This window comes from Paramormyrops kingsleyae, chromosome 21, assembly GCF_048594095.1.
Source record: "Paramormyrops kingsleyae isolate MSU_618 chromosome 21, PKINGS_0.4, whole genome shotgun sequence".
NCBI classification, from domain to species: Eukaryota; Metazoa; Chordata; class Actinopteri; order Osteoglossiformes; family Mormyridae; genus Paramormyrops; species Paramormyrops kingsleyae.
This window is the reverse complement of record NC_132817.1, coordinates 15,893,610-15,912,114: the sequence shown is the minus strand read 5'-3', so window position 1 is coordinate 15,912,114 and position 18,505 is coordinate 15,893,610. Positions and strand designations below refer to the sequence as shown.

The 18,505-nt window shown below is 42.4% G+C and overlaps 3 protein-coding genes and 1 non-coding gene across 6 annotated transcripts in view; 1 reads left to right on the top strand and 3 right to left on the bottom strand.

Moving 5' to 3' along the window:
- Positions 1-7,989, bottom strand: part of LOC111836571 (neurogenic locus notch homolog protein 2-like) — a 29,079-nt gene extending 21,090 nt beyond the window's left edge. The window contains exons 1-3 of one of the 2 annotated variants that reach the window (XM_023797954.2): positions 7,857-7,987; positions 7,583-7,739; positions 3,738-3,819 (exon numbers count right to left, since the gene is read on the bottom strand). In XM_023797954.2, coding sequence (XP_023653722.1) covers positions 3,738-3,819; positions 7,583-7,655 — 155 coding nt within the window. In that variant the 5' untranslated portion in view covers positions 7,656-7,739; positions 7,857-7,987. Of the gene's footprint in view, positions 1-3,737; positions 3,820-7,582 lie in introns of both variants that reach the window. The other variant, XM_023797953.2, reaches the window with a different exon arrangement.
- Positions 7,990-9,175: 1,186 nt separating this feature from the next.
- On the top strand, positions 9,176-13,328 carry imp3 (IMP U3 small nucleolar ribonucleoprotein 3). The gene is made up of 7 exons (XM_023798074.2): positions 9,176-9,490; positions 10,150-10,257; positions 10,542-10,616; positions 10,760-10,839; positions 11,130-11,181; positions 12,610-12,682; positions 13,061-13,328. Exons 1-7 carry the CDS (start codon positions 9,354-9,356, stop codon positions 13,085-13,087), a joined length of 552 nt encoding a protein of 183 aa, XP_023653842.1. The 5' UTR covers positions 9,176-9,353; the 3' UTR covers positions 13,088-13,328.
- An 85-nt stretch (positions 13,329-13,413) lies between these two features.
- LOC111836609 (vesicle-trafficking protein SEC22b-B-like) lies at positions 13,414-16,250 on the bottom strand. 2 transcript variants are annotated; one of them, XM_023798039.2, is made up of 5 exons: positions 16,010-16,250; positions 15,348-15,457; positions 14,817-14,977; positions 14,519-14,693; positions 13,414-13,871 (listed from the first exon to the last, which is right to left on the bottom strand). In XM_023798039.2, exons 1-5 carry the CDS (start codon positions 16,238-16,240, stop codon positions 13,817-13,819), a joined length of 732 nt encoding a protein of 243 aa, XP_023653807.1. In that variant the 5' UTR covers positions 16,241-16,250; the 3' UTR covers positions 13,414-13,816. The 2 variants fall into 2 exon arrangements, with proteins under 2 accessions (XP_023653807.1, XP_023653806.1); XM_023798038.2 differs by having other exon boundaries at positions 14,547-14,693; positions 16,010-16,245.
- A 382-nt stretch (positions 16,251-16,632) lies between these two features.
- Positions 16,633-16,705, bottom strand: trnav-cac (transfer RNA valine (anticodon CAC)). Its single transcript has one exon. It is a non-coding gene; the product is annotated as a tRNA-Val (tRNA).
- Positions 16,706-18,505: the final 1,800 nt, after the last annotated feature.

Below are 18,505 nucleotides of genomic sequence, written 5' to 3'. Positions count from 1 at the left end.
AAAGCAGAAGGGTACGTCCCTCTCTTCTTTCCTGTCTGAAAAGCCCCACAATGACTCATGTGCTCAACAAATGACAGCAAGGGGCGCATTGCAAAATTCTCCCTTCAAGCGTTCCTGTTATTTCAGCCCTGTGGTGTTTGGCGTATGCATGACAAAAAAAAAAGTGTGTATCGTAATTTTTTTTTTTTAAATTGTGGAGATGCTTTAATCCAAGGCAACATTTATTTTTATATGAGAGAAAGCAGGGTCACACGGTCCCTGAGTTACCAGGGAGTTAAGGACCTTGCTAACATCACTCTGACAAGTCAGGGATTTGAACCAACAACCTTCAGATCAAAGGGACAATGTCCTAACCTGCTGAGCCAGACATCACCCTCTATTTGTGTACTTGTGTGGCTCCGTGCAGGTGGGTCTCTTAATCTCAACAGGCTGTCGTGTACATATGTTCTTCTGGATAACTATGATGAATGAAAAGGTTCCAGGGAAGCAGAGAGAGGACCTAGGGATGGGTCACAGACAGCCTGGTCCTCTGGGACCCCCAGACAGTACATGTTTTTACTCCCTCCCATCTACTGGCAAGGAGCTGGGAGGGAGCAGAAATGTGGACTGTCTGGGAGGGAGCAAAAACCTGGACCGTCTGGAGGTCTCTGAGGACCGGGTTGAGAAACACTGCCATAGGATACATGTACGTATACACAGGTTCAGGGATACATATATGCTTTTTAAAAAGTGTTTCCCTCCAGCATTAATTACACCTGTCGTTCCCTCTGCAGGCTAAGACCAGACATGATTAGAATAACAGCAGACAGAGGTGGCCACATCTCTGAGTCATTACCACAGCGAGGACATTCTACACCATATTTACAGCTCTACAGAGCGTTTCTATAGTTCAAGGCGCCTCATTCCACAGCCTCGCATCAAAACTTTATTTTATCACTCTTGGGACACTCTTCTGGCACCAGAAGTTCCCAAAACTTGAGGCAGGGAGGAAGGTTGAAGATAATCCAAAGTCACCTACTGGTTCTTGTTCCCACCTCTGGTTATTCCCTTAAGAAAATTGACCATGGTTTTACTATGATTAAATAACCATGGTTTACAATGGTTTGCCGTTTTTCATGGTTTTTTGGATAACTATGGAAACCATGACTACAGTTTTATCATGGTTTCGCTATAATCTTGGTCATAAACCATGGTTTTTGTTTTACCATGGTCTTTACCATGGTTTTTCCAAACCATGCTTTTCCCAAACCATGGTAGTACTATGGGTAGTACCAAAGTACCATGAGGTACCATAGTAAAACTATGGTTACTGAATAAAAACCATAGGAAACCATAGTGAATTTTCATAAGGGTTGTTCCAACTACTGGTTCTTGTTCCTACCCCTGGTTCTTGTTCCCACCTACTGGTTCTTGTTCCTACCCCTGGTTCTTGTTCCCACCTACTGGTTCTTATTCCTACCCCTGGTTCTTGTTCCCACCTCTGGTTCTTCTTCCCACCTACTGGTTCTTGTTCCTACCCCTGGTTCTTGTTCCCACTCCTGGTTCTTGTTCCCACCTACTGGTTCTTATTCCTACCCCTGGTTCTTGTTCCCACCTCTGGTTCTTCTTCCCACCTACTGGTTCTTGTTCCTACCCCTGGTTCTTGTTCCCACTCCTGGTTCTTGTTCCCACCTCTGGTTCTTCTTCCCACCTACTGGTTCTTCTTCCCACCTACTGGTTCTTCTTCCCACCCCTGGTTCTTCTTCCAACCTACTGGTTCTTGTTCCCACCTACTGGTTCTTCTTCCCACCTACTGGTTCTTGTTCCCAGATACTGGCTCTCGTTCCCACCCCTGGTTCTGGTTCCCACCCCTGGTTCTTATGTTTCTTCCAGGTTAGCTCTTAAGGAATCAGAGTTACGCCTGTTGGTCTGGTCTTCCTCACTTCTGAAAGTCCCTCCACAGCAGGCTCATGCCACCCATCCCCCCCTGGTAATACGACTTTCACAAACCGGCCCCCTCAACCCATCCCAAACCTCTCCACTTAATAGCTCAGCTCTTCCAGAGGAGCTGCAAAGCCAAATACTCAGCAGTAGAGTCTTGGAGAAAGAGGAAGCATTGGTCTTCTGAGGGCAGAAAAGCCCTTCTGACCTTTTAGCTATAAAGAGCAGCCCAAACATTTAGCCCATCGGTCTGAATAGACTGGAGAATGGCGTCCATCCACTGTGAAATTCACAGGACACATGAACAGCAGAGACTCAGAGCTGACAGAGAACAGCTACGGCATTCTGCAGATACTCTGCACGGCCAGCGGGGGGAGCCGTACAGTGCTGGCAAATGTGTGCTTCCAACATTCACCATGCATGGTTTCTGTGCGTCTTGGCATGACTGCAGAGCTCAGCACAGCACATGCGTGGCTGGTGTAAGAGACTGACCCCCCCCCCCCCCCCAGCCACCCACCCCCAATAAAAGTGCAACTTCCTTTTTTATTTTCATCTACTCCCTCCCATAGCACCACCCAGGGCATGCAAAACTGAAAGAAAGAAAATGCTTCTCCTTGCTTCTTTATCTTTTTGAGAAAAATGTGTGTGTAAAGTCTTACTTTTACTACTGTGCAAAAGTCTTAGGCAGCCAAAGAAAATGTTTAAATGATCATCATGTTGGTGTAAAACTATGATATTATGCCTGTCAAAGTGTGTCAGCCGTTTCAAATCCTCTGCCAAAGTCACCACGGTGCTTGCGGCGACCATCCAATACACCCATGTGTTTCTTGACTCAACCACTACCACACTTCATCTCTCATTGGCTTTTTAAAGTAATCAAATTAACTAAGTTAATTAATTGAGTGAGTTTGTGGTGAAATTTAACTAATACATGGAATGGTTGTGGTGCCCCTGTGGAGAGGTTTGGGGACTGACTTTTTTTGGAGAACAGAAGAAATTATTACTAGTTTTTATTGTTACTCTTAATTTGCATATGTTCTAATGCTAAATTGAGTTTTTTTAAGTGCACTTTTTACCCAGACAAATATCTTTAAACATCCTTTTGACTTCCTAAGATGTTTGCACAGTACTAAGTGGGATCTCACTTGCAAACCTCCAGCATCCTGCACTGACGCCTTCAAATGATTTACTATTGTCTTATCGTTGGTATTAAACCAACACAGCTTAGAGTGTGATTTACGCACTTGCTGGATGTTTTTCTGGAAAATTATTATTATTACTCTCAGAGGTTCACGCAGCCTATACCTCTCAGGGTCTCAAAACAGCAACCTGCAGGTTCCAAGTCTTTGTTCTTAACCACCAGAGCTCCCACTGCCCTGTTTACATTGTGTATTTTACTTTGGATGAGGAGTTAGTTTGAAATCACTGGAAAACAGGAAAACCTTACTCTGACGTCATTTTCACACATTTAATTCCAGTTTTATTTTCACACCGTGTCACACTTTTCATAAATCTTATTCTGTGCTTTCATTTCAGTAATTCTACATGTCACATACCGCCAAATTCTTGCCTGACCAAAAATCAATAATTAAGACCCCACCACGTAGCCTTGAGGAATTCAGTCAACATGGACAAAAATAAGTTCTGGTTTTCTGACAAAGGAACAAACTTTCCAAGTTTCACATTTCACACCTCATGGAATATGAATTGAGTTGAGTTGGATTACCCAATATCACTGCATGGGATTCCCCTCCAATGCACATAAAGACACTGGGATTCCCCGTAATGCACATAAAGACGTTGCCTGTCGGGCCTACCTGCAGTATCCTGTGCCGTTGCTGTAGGGAATGCAGGTGCCATTGTTCTCGCATGGGTTCCTGACCCCCAGACATTGCAGGGCTGCAACACACAACATATTATGTCAAGCACAAATGCAGAAGCCTTTTCTTTGGGCAGCTTGTGGCCAACCTGATCTCCAAGGGTGCGAGAAGATTTTTACACAACCAAAGGTGTCAAACGCAAAATAAAACAATTATGGCAATGCTTTCATAACTGAACATGAAGCAATACATTCCAAGCAAAAATGAGTCATTCGGCCATACGTGATTAAACAAGAATATATCACGCTGTTATGATTATAATTCAAAGACCGGGAAACATTAATTTAAGGATAACAATACGGTAAACCTCCAACTGAAAACAGCACAGGAGGAAAACAGAAACGGCCTGAGTCACATATGCGAAGGCATTCAACCTGATTCAACCTGAAGCTGAAGCAGACAGTTTAACACACCAGTTTCTGTGTCCACTGCATAATGTGTTTCCGTTTGGAAAGGGTCAATCCCACGTGACATCCATAATGCTGACAACATGTTATACACTTCTAAGATAGAAAGTAACATGAATTTTGAGGTTTTCTATGTATTCAACCCAAGCAGTTACATGAAAAATATGCAAATTGACATAAAGTCATGCAAATTGACTCGTTGACACTAAGCTTGTCCGTTTTCTGAGGTATTATACTCACTGAGACAAGCCTAATTGTCACAGCGGTAACCCTGGGACTGCCCGTAAAATGGCAGGCAAATATTACAGCTACTAGTACTATTATACCCAAGTGAATACCATATGTAGACTGCCAGCTTCCTGTTGCTGTACAGTCTCAACTTAGACGGCTCTTCTCGTTTTTCTACTAAGCTGGTCACGTCTGACAGAATGAAAATCCGTGTTCTTGTGGCACGTTTTGCTTATTATTAGCGACGCTATTATTCCGGCCAATTATTCCGGCGTGATACCCTGGAAGAGCTTCGGGGAGAGAAGGAGAGGGAAGAGCCAAAAAAAAAACAAATGGAGAGAGTAGGACGGAAAGCCAGAGACTGGAGAAAGGGGGGAGAGAGAATGACAGAGGTCAAGAAAAAGAGAGCGGAAAGTAGACGGTCCTACTCTTGCCTATTATCCGCAGAGAAAAGGAAGTCGTTCAAAGAGTGTAAGGACACAGTGGAGCTTCCTGAAGCTGTTATGCCAATTGTTCAATGCCCACACAAAAACGTATTGAGAGGATGAGCCCCCAAATGTGACCAGTGCTGTCATTAAGCCTAATTTAGGGGGAGCTGTATTGGCTTAAGTCATGAATAGCTTTTTATATTATATATGTCTTCCATCGCCCTCCCCAGCAAAGACCCAGCCCCCCTATCCATTCATCTCTAACTACACCCCTGAACTGAACGTCACCAGAATGCCCATTAACAGCGGCCTGCCCCCTTAACTGGAACCATGAGCCCACAGCCATTTCCATTCCCACAGGCCACCCTGGGCTTGTGCTCCAGTAGTAACGTGGAACATCTGGACTTCAAGGAGCCACTAAACCTAGTACTGTAGCTAGAAGCCCCAAGTCATATTTCGCCTTATCTTTCTGTGTGTGTGTTATGAAGGGCATTGTGATTCAGTATGTATCAGTCCAAAATGTGCCAACCCACCCTACTGCCATTAAACATCTGGACAGCAGTCGGGTTTCCTTGCATACTGTGATTCCTCTAACGGTCACTCAACTAATGTTGTCATGGCTACCCAGCCCATAGACTTTCAGTGATTGAGACCAACAGACAGACTACGATTTCCCTCTATACCAGTGTTTCCCAACCGAGTCCTCAGGGAACCCCGGACAGTCCACGTTTTTGCTTCCTCTCAGCTCCCAGCGCACCTGTAAAGGTATTCGGTGTTCCTGATTGGCTGGGAGCTTGGAGGAAGCAAAAACGTGGACTGTCTGGGGTTCCCCGAAGACTTGGTTGGGAAACATTGCTCTACACTGTCAGATAAAATGGTACTGCCCTGGTACAGTCTGTTCCCCAAGGTACAAACAACATTAACGTACCCGCAATGTTACAAAAATGTAACATATGGGGTGTAAATTTCAATTTCTGTACCACAAATTAGACTTAAAGGTACATTTACCTACAGTTAGGGTATAATCGGCAGACCCTTGAGGGTACAACCCCAACGACAAGTAATTGTACAGTCAAAGGCACAGATTGGTACAGCGTTACTTGAGATTTGACTACATTTCTGACCTATGGCCTGGATCACATCCCCAACCCAAACCCCTGTCTGCATTTTGCATTTACTCTTGCAAATTAAATCATTTTCATGGTTTTAAACATCCTTCAGTGAAATAAGAGCCTTATCCACAGATCAGCTGGTTGAAATTTGATGCCAAAGGAAATGAGAGGAAGGAAAAAATATGTAGTTTTTTATGAATATCAATTAGGAGAATTAATGATGACTATTAGCTTAAAGCTCTTAATTAAATTGCCGCATGACAGGGAACGTGCATATGGGTTTGGTGGGTGGGGTGTAACTCTGTGAGTTAGGACACATCTGTGCCCATGATCGTAAATTGCTGGTTCAGATCAGAGTGGTTTCATTGCTGGGAAATGCTACAGGGACTGGCTGACCATCCTCTCTCAATTGTATTTCGGGTAAAAGTGTTTGCTAAATAAATAAACGTGAATGTTCACGAGCCTGTACTGGACAACTATTTAGACGGTGGCTGGCCTCTGCTTTACAGTCCTGTGCCTTCACCATTACAATGCAGACAGGTGACAATGAGCTGAAGGGGAGTAATATGTACAGTATTAATTATTCAAATCTGACTACTGGCTACTAAAACAGGTGTAGTAACCAGAACGCGAAGCAGTACGTGGTGCCAAGGTAGGTGCGCTGGCATGTTTAAACCACCCTTCCATGAATCAGTGCCACCCGCAGAAAATAAGCCTCTGTGGTCACATCAAACGACATTTCGTTTCTCTGCTTTCTGCAATAGTTTTACTCCTGTACTGATACACTTTCACTGATTTTTTTTTTGTCATTTCAGCCTAAAAAGGTGAAATTCGTAGGCCTATTCGTAAACAACTCACTGCTTGTCCCACAAAAACAATAAACAATTGAAACATACATTATAGTTATTAAAAGTGTAAATCAATGAGGCGCAAACATAGCTCGCCATCACAGCGAACAAATACACGGATTTCGGCTCAGCTTCACAGAGTTCTTGTTGGTTCAGTACCTCGAATTAGACTTGAAGGTACATTTACCCACAGCTAGGGTACACAAAGCCGGCAGCATCAGCGGCGCACTGTCAGCTGTCAAATGTGCTACATCTGGTCATCCCCGTTCCCAATCATATTCTACGGCGGATTTCCGCGTTAGATTATCCAACTAGATGCGTTTCAAATACTATTTAATCCAGGCGCCAGGTCAAATTTGTCGGTTTGGTCGAGTTCTGTCGGATTTGTGTTATGTACAAGCCGGTAATCAGTAAGATAAGGTAAAGGGTGGCTGAAACCACGCTTAGGAAGGAGCGACAGTCACTAACATCCTTCCTTTAAGTCACCATAATATATCGGAAACTCAAACGGACATCAAACGACCCGCAGATGCAATAGGTACCCGATTTTCTAATAAAATAACCCCACCACGACCATGAACACCAAATCGGCGCTCCGCAATTATGGTATTAAACCAACAATAAAAATTCAAAGTCGCAAACCGAAATCAAAAGAAGTGTGTGCCAAAAAGATGTCAACTCATCTGGAGGACGAAGTGAAAGAGTAAATGCACATAGAACAGAGGATACTCAGACGGTGTAAATTCAAGCGTGTCCTACCCGCAGAGAGTGGAAAGCAGCAGGCGATGGAGATCAAAACTTTTCCCCAGAAGATAACGGAGTGATGGCTCATATTTTGAGCAGATCCACATAAGGTCACCCGCGCCTAGCGGATCACACGGGATGATCAGCCAGTTCGCTTGAGTAATTTATCTACCTTAAAAAAAGTAGAAGTACTGATGAAGAAAAAAAAAATGTCAGACGGCAGTTTAGCTGTATTTCACTGCCTGGTGCTACGCAGCCTCTATTGTCTTATTTTCCGATGTGATCATACCCCCTCCTGGAGCGCCGCCTGGGCAGATGCACGCATCGGAACCTCGCAGCTTCACCTCGCCGCCGCTAATTTAGGCTCGTGAGCTTCCGCTCCTTTTGCAAATGGGTGTCGCGCGCACACTGACCAGCTCCGTGGCCCCTTTGCGCAATTACTGCCGAGTGGAGCACAGCGATGTTTTTATTGCTGTTTTGTTTTATATTTTTTTTTAATTTCGTATTTAAAAAAAAAAAAAAAAAAACACTTGCCCATAGACCCTGGTGAAATTTGTGTTCTACTCAATACGAGGCGGAGGACGTCATACGCTTCTCAAAACCCGTTTTCCTCTTCTTCATTCCCGTACCTGTTTTAAATTTTTAAAAATTCTGTTTTAAGAACAATTTTACAAGTTGTGTACAGACGAGGGACCATTGCTATTTCAGTGTTTGGTAAAGTTGGGTTTAATAAGGTATTGAAAGTTTCAGTCGTTTAACTGCCACTGTGTAGACAACAACATCATTTCCAGGAACACGTATGATTTCCCGTTATATCACGTATTGCGGAATACGTTCCGTCGTATTAAATATGAAGAACAGTCATAGAAGGACTACTTTTGACATTATTGATAAAGAAAATGGGAGCATACTCATCCCTCCACAATACATAGCAATTCAATAAAAAACATTAAGCGAAATACTTAATACTACACCTTAAATGTAGCCTATCTTACACTGAAGGGGCGGTGTGATGAAATCAGCATAAAATCATGCTAAATTTGGCAACGGGATTGTACAGATAGCAATGATGACCCGAATAAGGTATACGCTTTGTTGAAGAAGTGCTTGCTAACTTTCTGGATATCGTAATAAGTTTGTCGATCAATAAATCACTTATGATGTCAGTAACAACAGTCGTTGATTTTTTTATTTATTGACATTTTATTTAGGCCTGTTAAGAATATGTATAATATACATACATCGCCAGGTGATTATGTTCAGAATAAAAAATCAGACTATTGGTTTAAATAAATAAAATATTTAATCTGTTCCAGGTTTCCGCTATTAGAACATATGATTACGCTTCACCTTTTTGAAATTACATCCCTCATAAGAATCAAAATAAAAAGAAAAGCTTTCAGCATATTAATAAGAAACCGTTGTCAAAATGATGGGTAGAAGAATTCAGTTAAACTCATCTAATATATATAATCGACCCACAACCTTAACCTCTGACGGCAACCATCGCCGCAACCTTTAAACCTTCACCATCTCAGGCATTGAGTTATACCCATTTTAATGCCGGGCGAGGGCGAGGCCGTTATTACACTCCAAGACGAAAGGTGGCGGTATGAGCCCCATATGGACGGCGCGCTAGTAATTAAATCAACCGAAGAAGAAGGTTTTCGGGTTTTAAAATCATCTAACTGCATGCTCTTGAGAATAAGGATTTAATCGTTTTTTTGATTAACGTCAGCCATAACTAGAAGTAGTTTTTGGGTAGCAGTAGGCTTACGTTCGGACAATGGTTCGTAAGCTAAAATTTCATGAGCAGAAGCTCTTGAAAAAGGTTGACTTTATTAATTGGGAAGTGGATAATAACTTACACGAAGTTAAAGTTTTGCGGAGATACCACATCGAGAAGCGAGAAGACTACACAAAGTAAGACATACATCAGTACTCCTCTGATTAATTGTCTGTGTGTGAAGTTTATATGTCTCGGATGGTTTACATTCGATAGTAATTATATACCTAGTCATATTCCTTAAATATCACGCTTATCTGGATGTTACGTTATTCTTTTAGACGTCTAATTAATTTGTACTTCTGTATAAATAATGCTAAATTTAAAATCCCATTGTATGAGTCGTATGGGTTTTGCTCACGTTGGTATATGGGCGCCGCCATGACAGTTAAGCTGAGTACGTAGCTAGTAATGAATCGTTTATGGTTAGTTGTAATGCATGTACCGAGTAAACCATTTATTAGTAGGACTGCTCGTTTGTAAATGAAATGGGTTGCGTTTTAACGAACTTTGATAGATAACACAAAACGGGTGTCCGGTGTATGACGCGGAATGTAGTCTGGTAGAAGCGTGACGGAACGGACGTTTTGAATAAGCAGGTGAGATCGAGGACATGTTATGTATATCAGTGGTTCAGTACGTATTTTAGCATGTCATTCGCAGATTTATTAATAGTCTCTCTCTCGTTTTGGCTATGTTGCGGTATTGTAGCTGTAAGGTATAGTACGTGTCTGATTTTACGTCTGATTTTATATGTTACGTTGGGTCTTGATGTGATTCCCAACTGACCCCGCAGGTACAACAAGCTGAGTCGCAACATCAGGGAAGTGGCGAAGAAGATCCGAGATCTCGACGAGAAGGACGGTTTCCGAGCACACAGCACCTCTCTTCTGCTGGAGAAGCTGTGAGTCTACAAAATTGTGTGTTTGTGTATGTGTTTACCACAATGTGGTAAAACCGGTTTTCCTCTTGTGGGGGGGCATTTTTCAGGTCCCCACAGTGACCGGAATATATGGTGTGTGTGTATGGGGTTGTTTCTAGCTGTTTCTCAAGATGGATCTTTGAAGCCTTTGGTCTGATTTGGTCACTTGTATTAATGCCTGTATCTGCTTCACGAAGATGTCAGGTAAGTTAGTGATGTTTTGTGTTTAGTATCTAAAGTAGTGTAACCTCTACACCTTTCCATAGGTACAGTGTGGGCCTCATTCCAACCAAACAGAACTTGGCCCTGGCTGATAAGGTCACGGCTTCCTCCTTCTGCAGGTGAGCAGAAGGTAGTGGGACTCTGCTGCACTGGCAGCCTGTAGCTGTGCTGAGTGTGTGTGCACTAAGCAGGAAGCATGTGATTCACTTGCCTGTTAGCTCTCATGTCACACGTCACCTGTTTTCCCTTCCTCCCCCTCTAGGAGGCGTCTGCCTACCATCATGTTGAGCCTACGCATGGCTCAGAACCTGAAAACCGCCATCACCTTCATCGAGCAGGGCCGTATCCTTCACTGGCTGCTTTACAATGTATTATCCATTTCTCTTTTATTTTTAAATGCTTTTTAATGGTTCCTTATACCAGTGGTTCTAGAGAAAACCTGGAACTTCTGATTAGAACAGAAAGTGCTCCAGAACGTTGTTGTTTTGACCATACCAATTCCTGCCCGGTTTATCTAAAAGATGAACCTACTAAGACACAAATTCGGTCTAGTGGTGAGCAATGACAGAATTGTTACTATTGCTCTTAAAACCCTGCTTTAAAGAACACGTACACCCTGAACTGTGTGTTAGATGTGAGGGTTGGACCGGAGATCATCACCGATCCTGCCTTCCTTGTCACCAGGTGAGACCCCCTCACATGTTTATCACAGTGCCCTTTCTCTACTTCTTACTTCCTGCTTGTGGTGATGTCACAATTGCAGTGATGCAGCCTAGAATCACAGGGACACATGCTGAGCACCCATTTACATGATTGGTCCAAACCACCTTTTCCAAGTTTCACATCAGAGCAAAATATATAATAATAATTATTATTATGGATACTTTATTGATCTCCATGCGGAAATTCTCTTTACGCCTCCTCCATCTTGCTCTCCATGATAGTAAGCACGTTGCGGCGCCCAGGGAGCTGGGAGTCAAGGGCCTTGGTCAAGGACCCGCAAACGTGCTGAGGCTGGGACATGAACCAACACCCTTCTGATGACAGGCACAGAGGCTTAGCCCACTGAGCCACACGCTGCCCCCCAGTTCTATAGTGTATGATTTCAAAGATCGGTTTTCTTTGTGTTGAAGAAGTGATTCGGCATAGTGAGGAAAGCCTGCTAATGTGAGTATGGAGATTCAGAGAGAGGGCAGATTTACCAAGTTAGGTGAAAACTGCAGAAGCTTTGTTGGGGCAGCGAAAGATCTGGGACTTTTAACAAATGTAATAAACCATGATCCACATTTTATGAGGCTGTAACATGATGTCAGACTGTTAAGTGACTTGTACAGCTTACACTTGATTTTATTTCTATGATTTCATTGTGCTGTGTTTGACACAAGCTGGGTTATGAGCTGTGAGGCAAGCCTGATTGGCTGGTTAGCAGTGCCCACTGCTGGTCGATGATGTCATAGCGCTGCCAAGCCTAGTTCGTGCTTCACTTTTCCGCATGCGCTTTTGTGCGCATTCGGGCTGCAGATGGTCATTCGTGTGGCTGCTTGTGATCATTCTACATTTGGCTGTGGATGCAGATGCTGGCGGTCGGTGCGTGCATACAGCAGTGATATGCCACCAGACCAGGAGAGGGCAGATGCATTGTAACAAGTACAAATACAAGCAATGTACTGTAATAAACAGTTAACTTTAAAACTGCTCAGAAAAGTTTATTAGTCAAGGCTGGGGGAAGTATTACAGTAATAAGGCATACCATGGTATTTTGAAGTCCTTGTGATGAAATTAGCCAGAACTACCCACCCTGCTCACCGTAATTACAACAGCTGCTCTTCTTCTATACTTTCATCAGCGACGGCTGAGCTGTGAAAGTCCACACTGCCACCTACTGAAAATACCTAATCGATTTTCTTGCACATGCGAGGTCAATGCTCACAGATGTGCAAGGTTTCTGCTAGACATAAACATCGGGGCCTCATCCACACCGACAGCAGTTGCCTGCAGCCAACTCCTGATGATGAAATTTACGTCGCGTCCCCTCACCTGCGATCGATCGTGTGGGTGGAGAAGTGAAGTATGAACTGGCCTTCAGCGTCTCAAATCTATTTCCTGTTTCAGAAACATGGAGGACTTTGTCACCTGGGTGGATTCCTCTAAGATCAAACTGCATGTGATGAATTACAATGAAGAGGTAGGGTTACACAACTGATTGGTACACGATATGACAGATTTATATATTCCTGTGGCTCTTTGAGGTTTAAAACGTATGAAGTGAAGTATGAAAACGATCATTGCTCATTACATATTAGCCTTCCTGCAAATTTAAAATATCTTCCCTATTAAAAATTTACATTAGCATTAGTTCAGAAGAATTAACATTGCAAGGTGTGTTCGTTCAAAGATCTGTTTGTGAACTTGCACCCTTGAGCAAAGTATTTACCTTTGGTTGCTTAAATAAAACGTCAGACTGAATGGGAGACAACAGCCACACTTTGAGTAAAAGCAGCAGAATTAATGCATCCCTGTGATTCTGTGACATGTGGTCTTGTTTTTGTATTTGTATTTTCAGAGAGATGACTTCGACCTTGTGGTGTAGAGGGGAAGGTCGTTCCGGCCTTTCTTAGCACCCGGAACATGCAGAATTTGTGTGTGTGTGTCTGTTGCATGTGATCTGCATATGTTAAAATGTCAGGCAGAAAGGATAGCAGCTTGTGCAAGAAATTAATTTTTTTCCATTATCCAACAATACAAAGTTTTTTTTTTTTATCCCCAAATACATAAAGTTTATAAAATAAAACGATTTACATTGTAGATTAAAATTAAAGATCATAACGATTCTTCGTGATGGTTCTGGATACTGCATGAAATTGAACACACAAAAGCAGCCCAAACCACCCCCTCTTAACTGCCCCCCCCCCCCCCCCCCCCCCCCCCGTGCCCATTACATTAGAAGGACTGGTCTGTCTGGTAGTTTCAGCCAACTGTACAATGTGGAATGTACTTAAGTAAATTATTCTGCTTCTCAAAGACTGATGTTTACATAAGAACACACCCCCCCCCCAAAGAGGGGAAAAAAACAAAAAACAAATTTGCACATATTCAGGTAGGCCAACACTTACAGGGACCTCTGAGTAAGCTGTTAGTAGAAAAACATTCCTATAATACAGCCAATTACATCAGTCTGATGTACAGCAGAAGATTCTTCCAGAAGCGTGAGCGGAGCGCTTACAGCCACCAAAAGCGCACGTAAATGATGAGGGTGATGAAGACCACGGCGCCGGCGGCCAGCTTGGCATACGTGGACCGCGTGTTCAGGTACTTGGCGTCACTGCGGTACTTCTTGGACAGGTTGGACAGGTTGCTGGCTTTGGAATCCAGAGCTGGGAGGATGCAGGGTTAGGGAACACGACCACCACACTGGTAAAAACAGAACCACTCCAGAACAACTTCACCAGCATTTTTGTAGCACCAACCAATATCCTCTATCACTTAAATACTGTTTTTTTTTTATTCTATACGGTTGCATTTATTTAGCAGATGTTTTTGTCCTAAGTATACAAGAAATATGGATAATATGCTGGTAGATATAATCTAAGTTTTCTACAGTAATGTGGTACATGGCTTGATGTTAAATGCCTGCATAAAGCATTGTGCACCAGAGAGGTAGTGCGGGGGTTCAGTTCAAGTTAATGAAGCACTGCAATACATTCCATCATAGTCCTACTTCTACACCCAACGTAAGCCCCTCCCATTCATTCTAGTACCAGGCCTATCCTTAATAGTTCTTAGGGAGGGTGTGTCCTAGTAATGGCCAGATAAAGCTTCATGAACCATTTGCTGTATTTTTCTCCTCACTAGATGGCGCTCTTGCCTAGCTTTGGGGCATGCTTTGAGCTGTTTTTATTTTTTTTTAACAGAGCACCATCTAGTGGGGTCAGAAAATACAGCAAGTGGTTCATGAAACCTCATTTGGCAATCACTAACATGTCCCACATTACAGCCTGCGGCAGCCGGACCGTAGGGATACGATAGAGGCGGCTGGGATGTTTCATTACCAGACAGGGCCTCTCCACGTTGAAGCACCTCTTCTATGTTAGCCACCATGATCCGCTGTACATCCTGCAGTTCTGTGTTGATGTTGCCCAGGTTCCTGCGCGCCCTGTTGTCAATGTACGACTTCTTTGTCTTCTGGATGTATGTGTCTGCGCGGTAAAGGGATTATGGGGCAGTTAGGGTAAAGGAGGTAAAGTCCAGAGGCTGTCGTTCACCTATCGTGGAGCATGTTCTGTGGTGTGAAAAAAGTACATGGAAGATATTCCACTCACCAAATTCGATGAAGGAGTACGGCCGGGAGACCGTGGGGACCTTCTTCCCGTGCCGCTCGTGAAACTCTGTCTGAAGATCTTCCAGGTAGGCAAAGGCCAGCTTCTTGGAGAATCCTACTTCGCACAGTGCCAGGTAGCACACACCCTGCTCGATCACATAGCTGAGGGGTAGCCCAGGATAGCAGAGGAGATTTCTTTCACCAATGACAGCATATCTTACTAGGGGAGGCTACAAATGGATTATTTTACACACCAGGATAGTTATATTACTGGCCCCAGCACATGGACAAGTCTGACAGCCTGTTATTCATTTTTGGAGTGACAAAAGACTAGCGTGACATCCACAGCTGTAATGTAACAAATGAGAGACAGACTGGCTGCAGAAATCTCACATGTATTTTGTCCAGTGTGCCAAGGTCATGGCTAATTATTCATGGGCTCATTTATATCATGGTTATTTTAAGACTCTACCGTTATTTGTGTACATGAACAGTTAATACAATGAATGCAGTGAGGAGCTACTAGACTCACTGGAATACCACGGATCCGGCCTCCAGCGTACAGCGGTTAGGGCTGTGCTCGTTCAGCTTGCGGAAGAGCAGTTTGGCCTGACTCTGATACTGCTGCAGGTCCCGACCCGACTGCACGGACGACAAAGGCGACACTGCATCATGCAACTCGCATTAATAAATGGAAAAGGACAGTGTTGGGCCATGTTTCCCATTGTTACCTGTTTTTAAGGGAAGAGGGGAAAAAATGGCACGAACCTTTTCGCTCCCCGTCACGAAAGCCCGTTAAAGGGAAAGCGATTTGAGTGTAAGTTTAAGTGACAAGGGTGAAAACATAGATTGGATTGGATTGATTTGAGAAGTGCAAGAAACACTAACAAGCGTACGAACAAGTCAGTGAAGGCAATTCAGGACACAACTGGAACCAAAGCTAACAAGCAGGTTTCACTAAAGTGATCGGAGGTACAGTCTCAGGGTATAGTGTTATAATAACTAAGGCATCACAATCAGTGGCTTACATCGATATTCTAGAGCACATATGCGTTGACATGAAGACACAAAATGAATATCCGCCAACCACGGAACATCATGCAAGTTGCACAAAAGTTACGATAGCCACCAGCAGCATACAATTAGGTTAACATCTTTTAAGGCAGGGCTACTTAAGAAACATCTCATTGAAACCTGTTCATCTTCTTGCATCGAGGCAGCAAGGAGCAGCCCATCCGCCACCCGGGCAATCATAGTCAGCAGAACCATTCTGGACTGTGTTCTGATTCCAAAGGGACAGCGCACACACAGCCGGGCCGTATGGAGCCAGCAAATCCAGCTATACTGCCGGATTGACAGCGTGAAGGCGCTGAGCTGGCCGGAATTGCCACTCACTATCGCGTCCCTACTACCCACCAGCCACATCGAATAGTTCCTACGTCTGCTTTGCGTCCTGTAATCGCATACAAAGCGATTGGCGATTTTTTTTTTATTTTTGGGGGAGGGTTTACGTGTTTGTGTGTACAGGGGGGTCTGCCTGTGCGGGTGATGTTAGAAATGAGGTTCATAATAACCTATAAAGTGGCGGGCGGTTTGTTTGTTGAACTACCAGTGAACTAATACTGTATTCATCTGTTTATTTTAAAACTATTTTAAGAACAACACCAATGTAATACTCACAAACGAGTATTGGCTTACAATATGCATGTCATTCTGCCGATGATCATATAAACGCCTTTTGTGCAATAACAAAGACAGACCTATTTGTTTTTAAGTAATCGGGATAAGAATGTGACATGTGACTGGTAATAAAAACATGTTTCCGCCCGGTTTCGAACCGGGGACCTTTCGCGTGTGAGGCGAACGTGATAACCACTACACTACGGAAACCTTGGCTATGTTCTAATTCGCATTCGTGTTAGCTGTCATTTACACAAAATACAATTTTTAAGATTTTGGATGAAATGCAGTGATATCGAAGTTCTTTGTAAAAAATATTGTTAGGATGACTAATATGGAGGACTAGACATGACATAATTATAAATAAATAAATGTGTGAATAAATAAGTAAATACTGAAATAAATAAATACATAAATACAGTTTGGCCATGAAAACTGCTAAATGGATTCCTATATTTGTTTATTAACGTATTTAAATATTTATGAATTTCCACATTTCGTCATTTATTTATTTATGTATTTCCACATTTCTACATTTATTTATTACTGTATTTCCACATTGTTAATAAGGTGGGCGGTCCCAAAAGCATGATTGGTTAAAAGTCGAGCTTCCTTGCGACTCAATTAGTGACTTTTAACCAATCATGCTTTTGGGACCGCCCACCTTATTAACATACAGAGACAGAAATGCAGAAATAAATGAATGTAGAAATGTGGAAATACAGTAATAAATAAATGTAGAAATGTGGAAATACAGTAATAAATAAATGTAGAAATGTGGAAATACATAAATAAATAAATGACGAAATGTGGAAATTCATAAATATTTAAATACGTTAATAAACAAATATAGGAATCCATTTAGCAGTTTTCATGGCCAAACTGTATTTATGTATTTATTTATTTCAGTATTTACTTATTTATTCACACATTTATTTATTTATAATTATGTCATGTCTAGTCCTCCATAGGACTCAGACCAACTTTTTAAAATTAAGTACAATGATGAGAGACCGCGAGCTCATTCTTAAGCAGAAAAAAACAAGTTTCACTAGTAAACAGTAGAGGGTACTGTTTCTTAACCCAATTGAAAAGCCATGCAAAAATCTAATCTTAATTCGCGTTTTTCAATCTCTGATGGATTTGGGCTCGCTCAACCCTACAGGCAACATAGGCAGCCGCCTGGGCGCCAATGGCCAAATTTGCCTATGACTGGGAGCTCCGGTGGTGATGTTCTCCTTCATTGGCTATAGGACCGACCCTGGCTGTGCTGATTCTGTTTTGTAATGTTTAACGAATATATATATTCAAGTGTTCACTACTCATGTTAATAGAATGTAATGAAAATAAGAAAAATTGCACACACACATATACATTTTACACAGATATATACATTTAATGTACACACACACAGATATGTATGTGTGTGTGTGTGTGTGTGTGTGTGTGCGTGTGTGTGTATATATATATATATACATTTTTAACTCCTACATACACTATCTAGTCATATATATAGTAGTGTACGTAGGAGTTAAAAATTCCGTGTTGAATCTATGAATCTTATCTTTTATATCACGTATAAAATGTGTACTGAAAATCTTGTTCAGATCGAAGCTTAATAATTAAGATTATAGAATGCAGCTCAATCTTTCTTATATCCACTTCCCATTCCATATCTCACCCTCAAACGTCACCACAGGCCTATTGGTAGTTATAATTACATCCTTAATTGTGGCCTCTAATATGAAAAAATTACTTTATTTTGGTTTATTTGCTATCGTTTTCCACTGAAAGTGGTTGTGATGTATTATCTGCCTCACTCGCACTTCGCTTCGGTGAAATATGTAAATTAAATGAACATATGGGTCTCAATACGGAGTTTAACGAATCAAAATTACGCACACATTTTTGTACCTAAGATTCAGTCACCTTTAAGTTTATTATGCTTAAACATTACTAGGCGTAAACCCTTTTCCTTTCGAATGCATATAAGAAACATAATACTCTGTA

What these genes read in the sequence shown, in the direction of transcription:
- imp3 (XM_023798074.2), top strand. Translation starts at nt 9,354, where the DNA reads ATGGTTCGTAAGCTAAAATTTCATGAGCAGAAGCTCTTGAAAAAGGTT. An exon ending in ACGGCTTCCTCCTTCTGCAG is followed by an intron (nt 10,617 to 10,759) that starts GTGAGCAGAAGG and finishes CTCCCCCTCTAG; the next exon opens with GAGGCGTCTGCCTACCATCA. An exon ending in TGATGAATTACAATGAAGAG is followed by an intron (nt 12,683 to 13,060) that starts GTAGGGTTACAC and finishes TTGTATTTTCAG; the next exon opens with AGAGATGACTTCGACCTTGT.
- LOC111836609 (XM_023798038.2), bottom strand. Translation starts at nt 16,240, where the DNA reads ATGTGGCTGGTGGGTAGTAGGGACGCGATAGTGAGTGGCAATTCCGGC. An exon ending in CGATGCAAGAAGATGAACAG is followed by an intron (nt 15,458 to 16,009) that starts GTTTCAATGAGA and finishes TCGTCCGTGCAG; the next exon opens with TCGGGTCGGGACCTGCAGCA. An exon ending in GCCGGATCCGTGGTATTCCA is followed by an intron (nt 14,978 to 15,347) that starts GTGAGTCTAGTA and finishes GCTACCCCTCAG; the next exon opens with CTATGTGATCGAGCAGGGTG.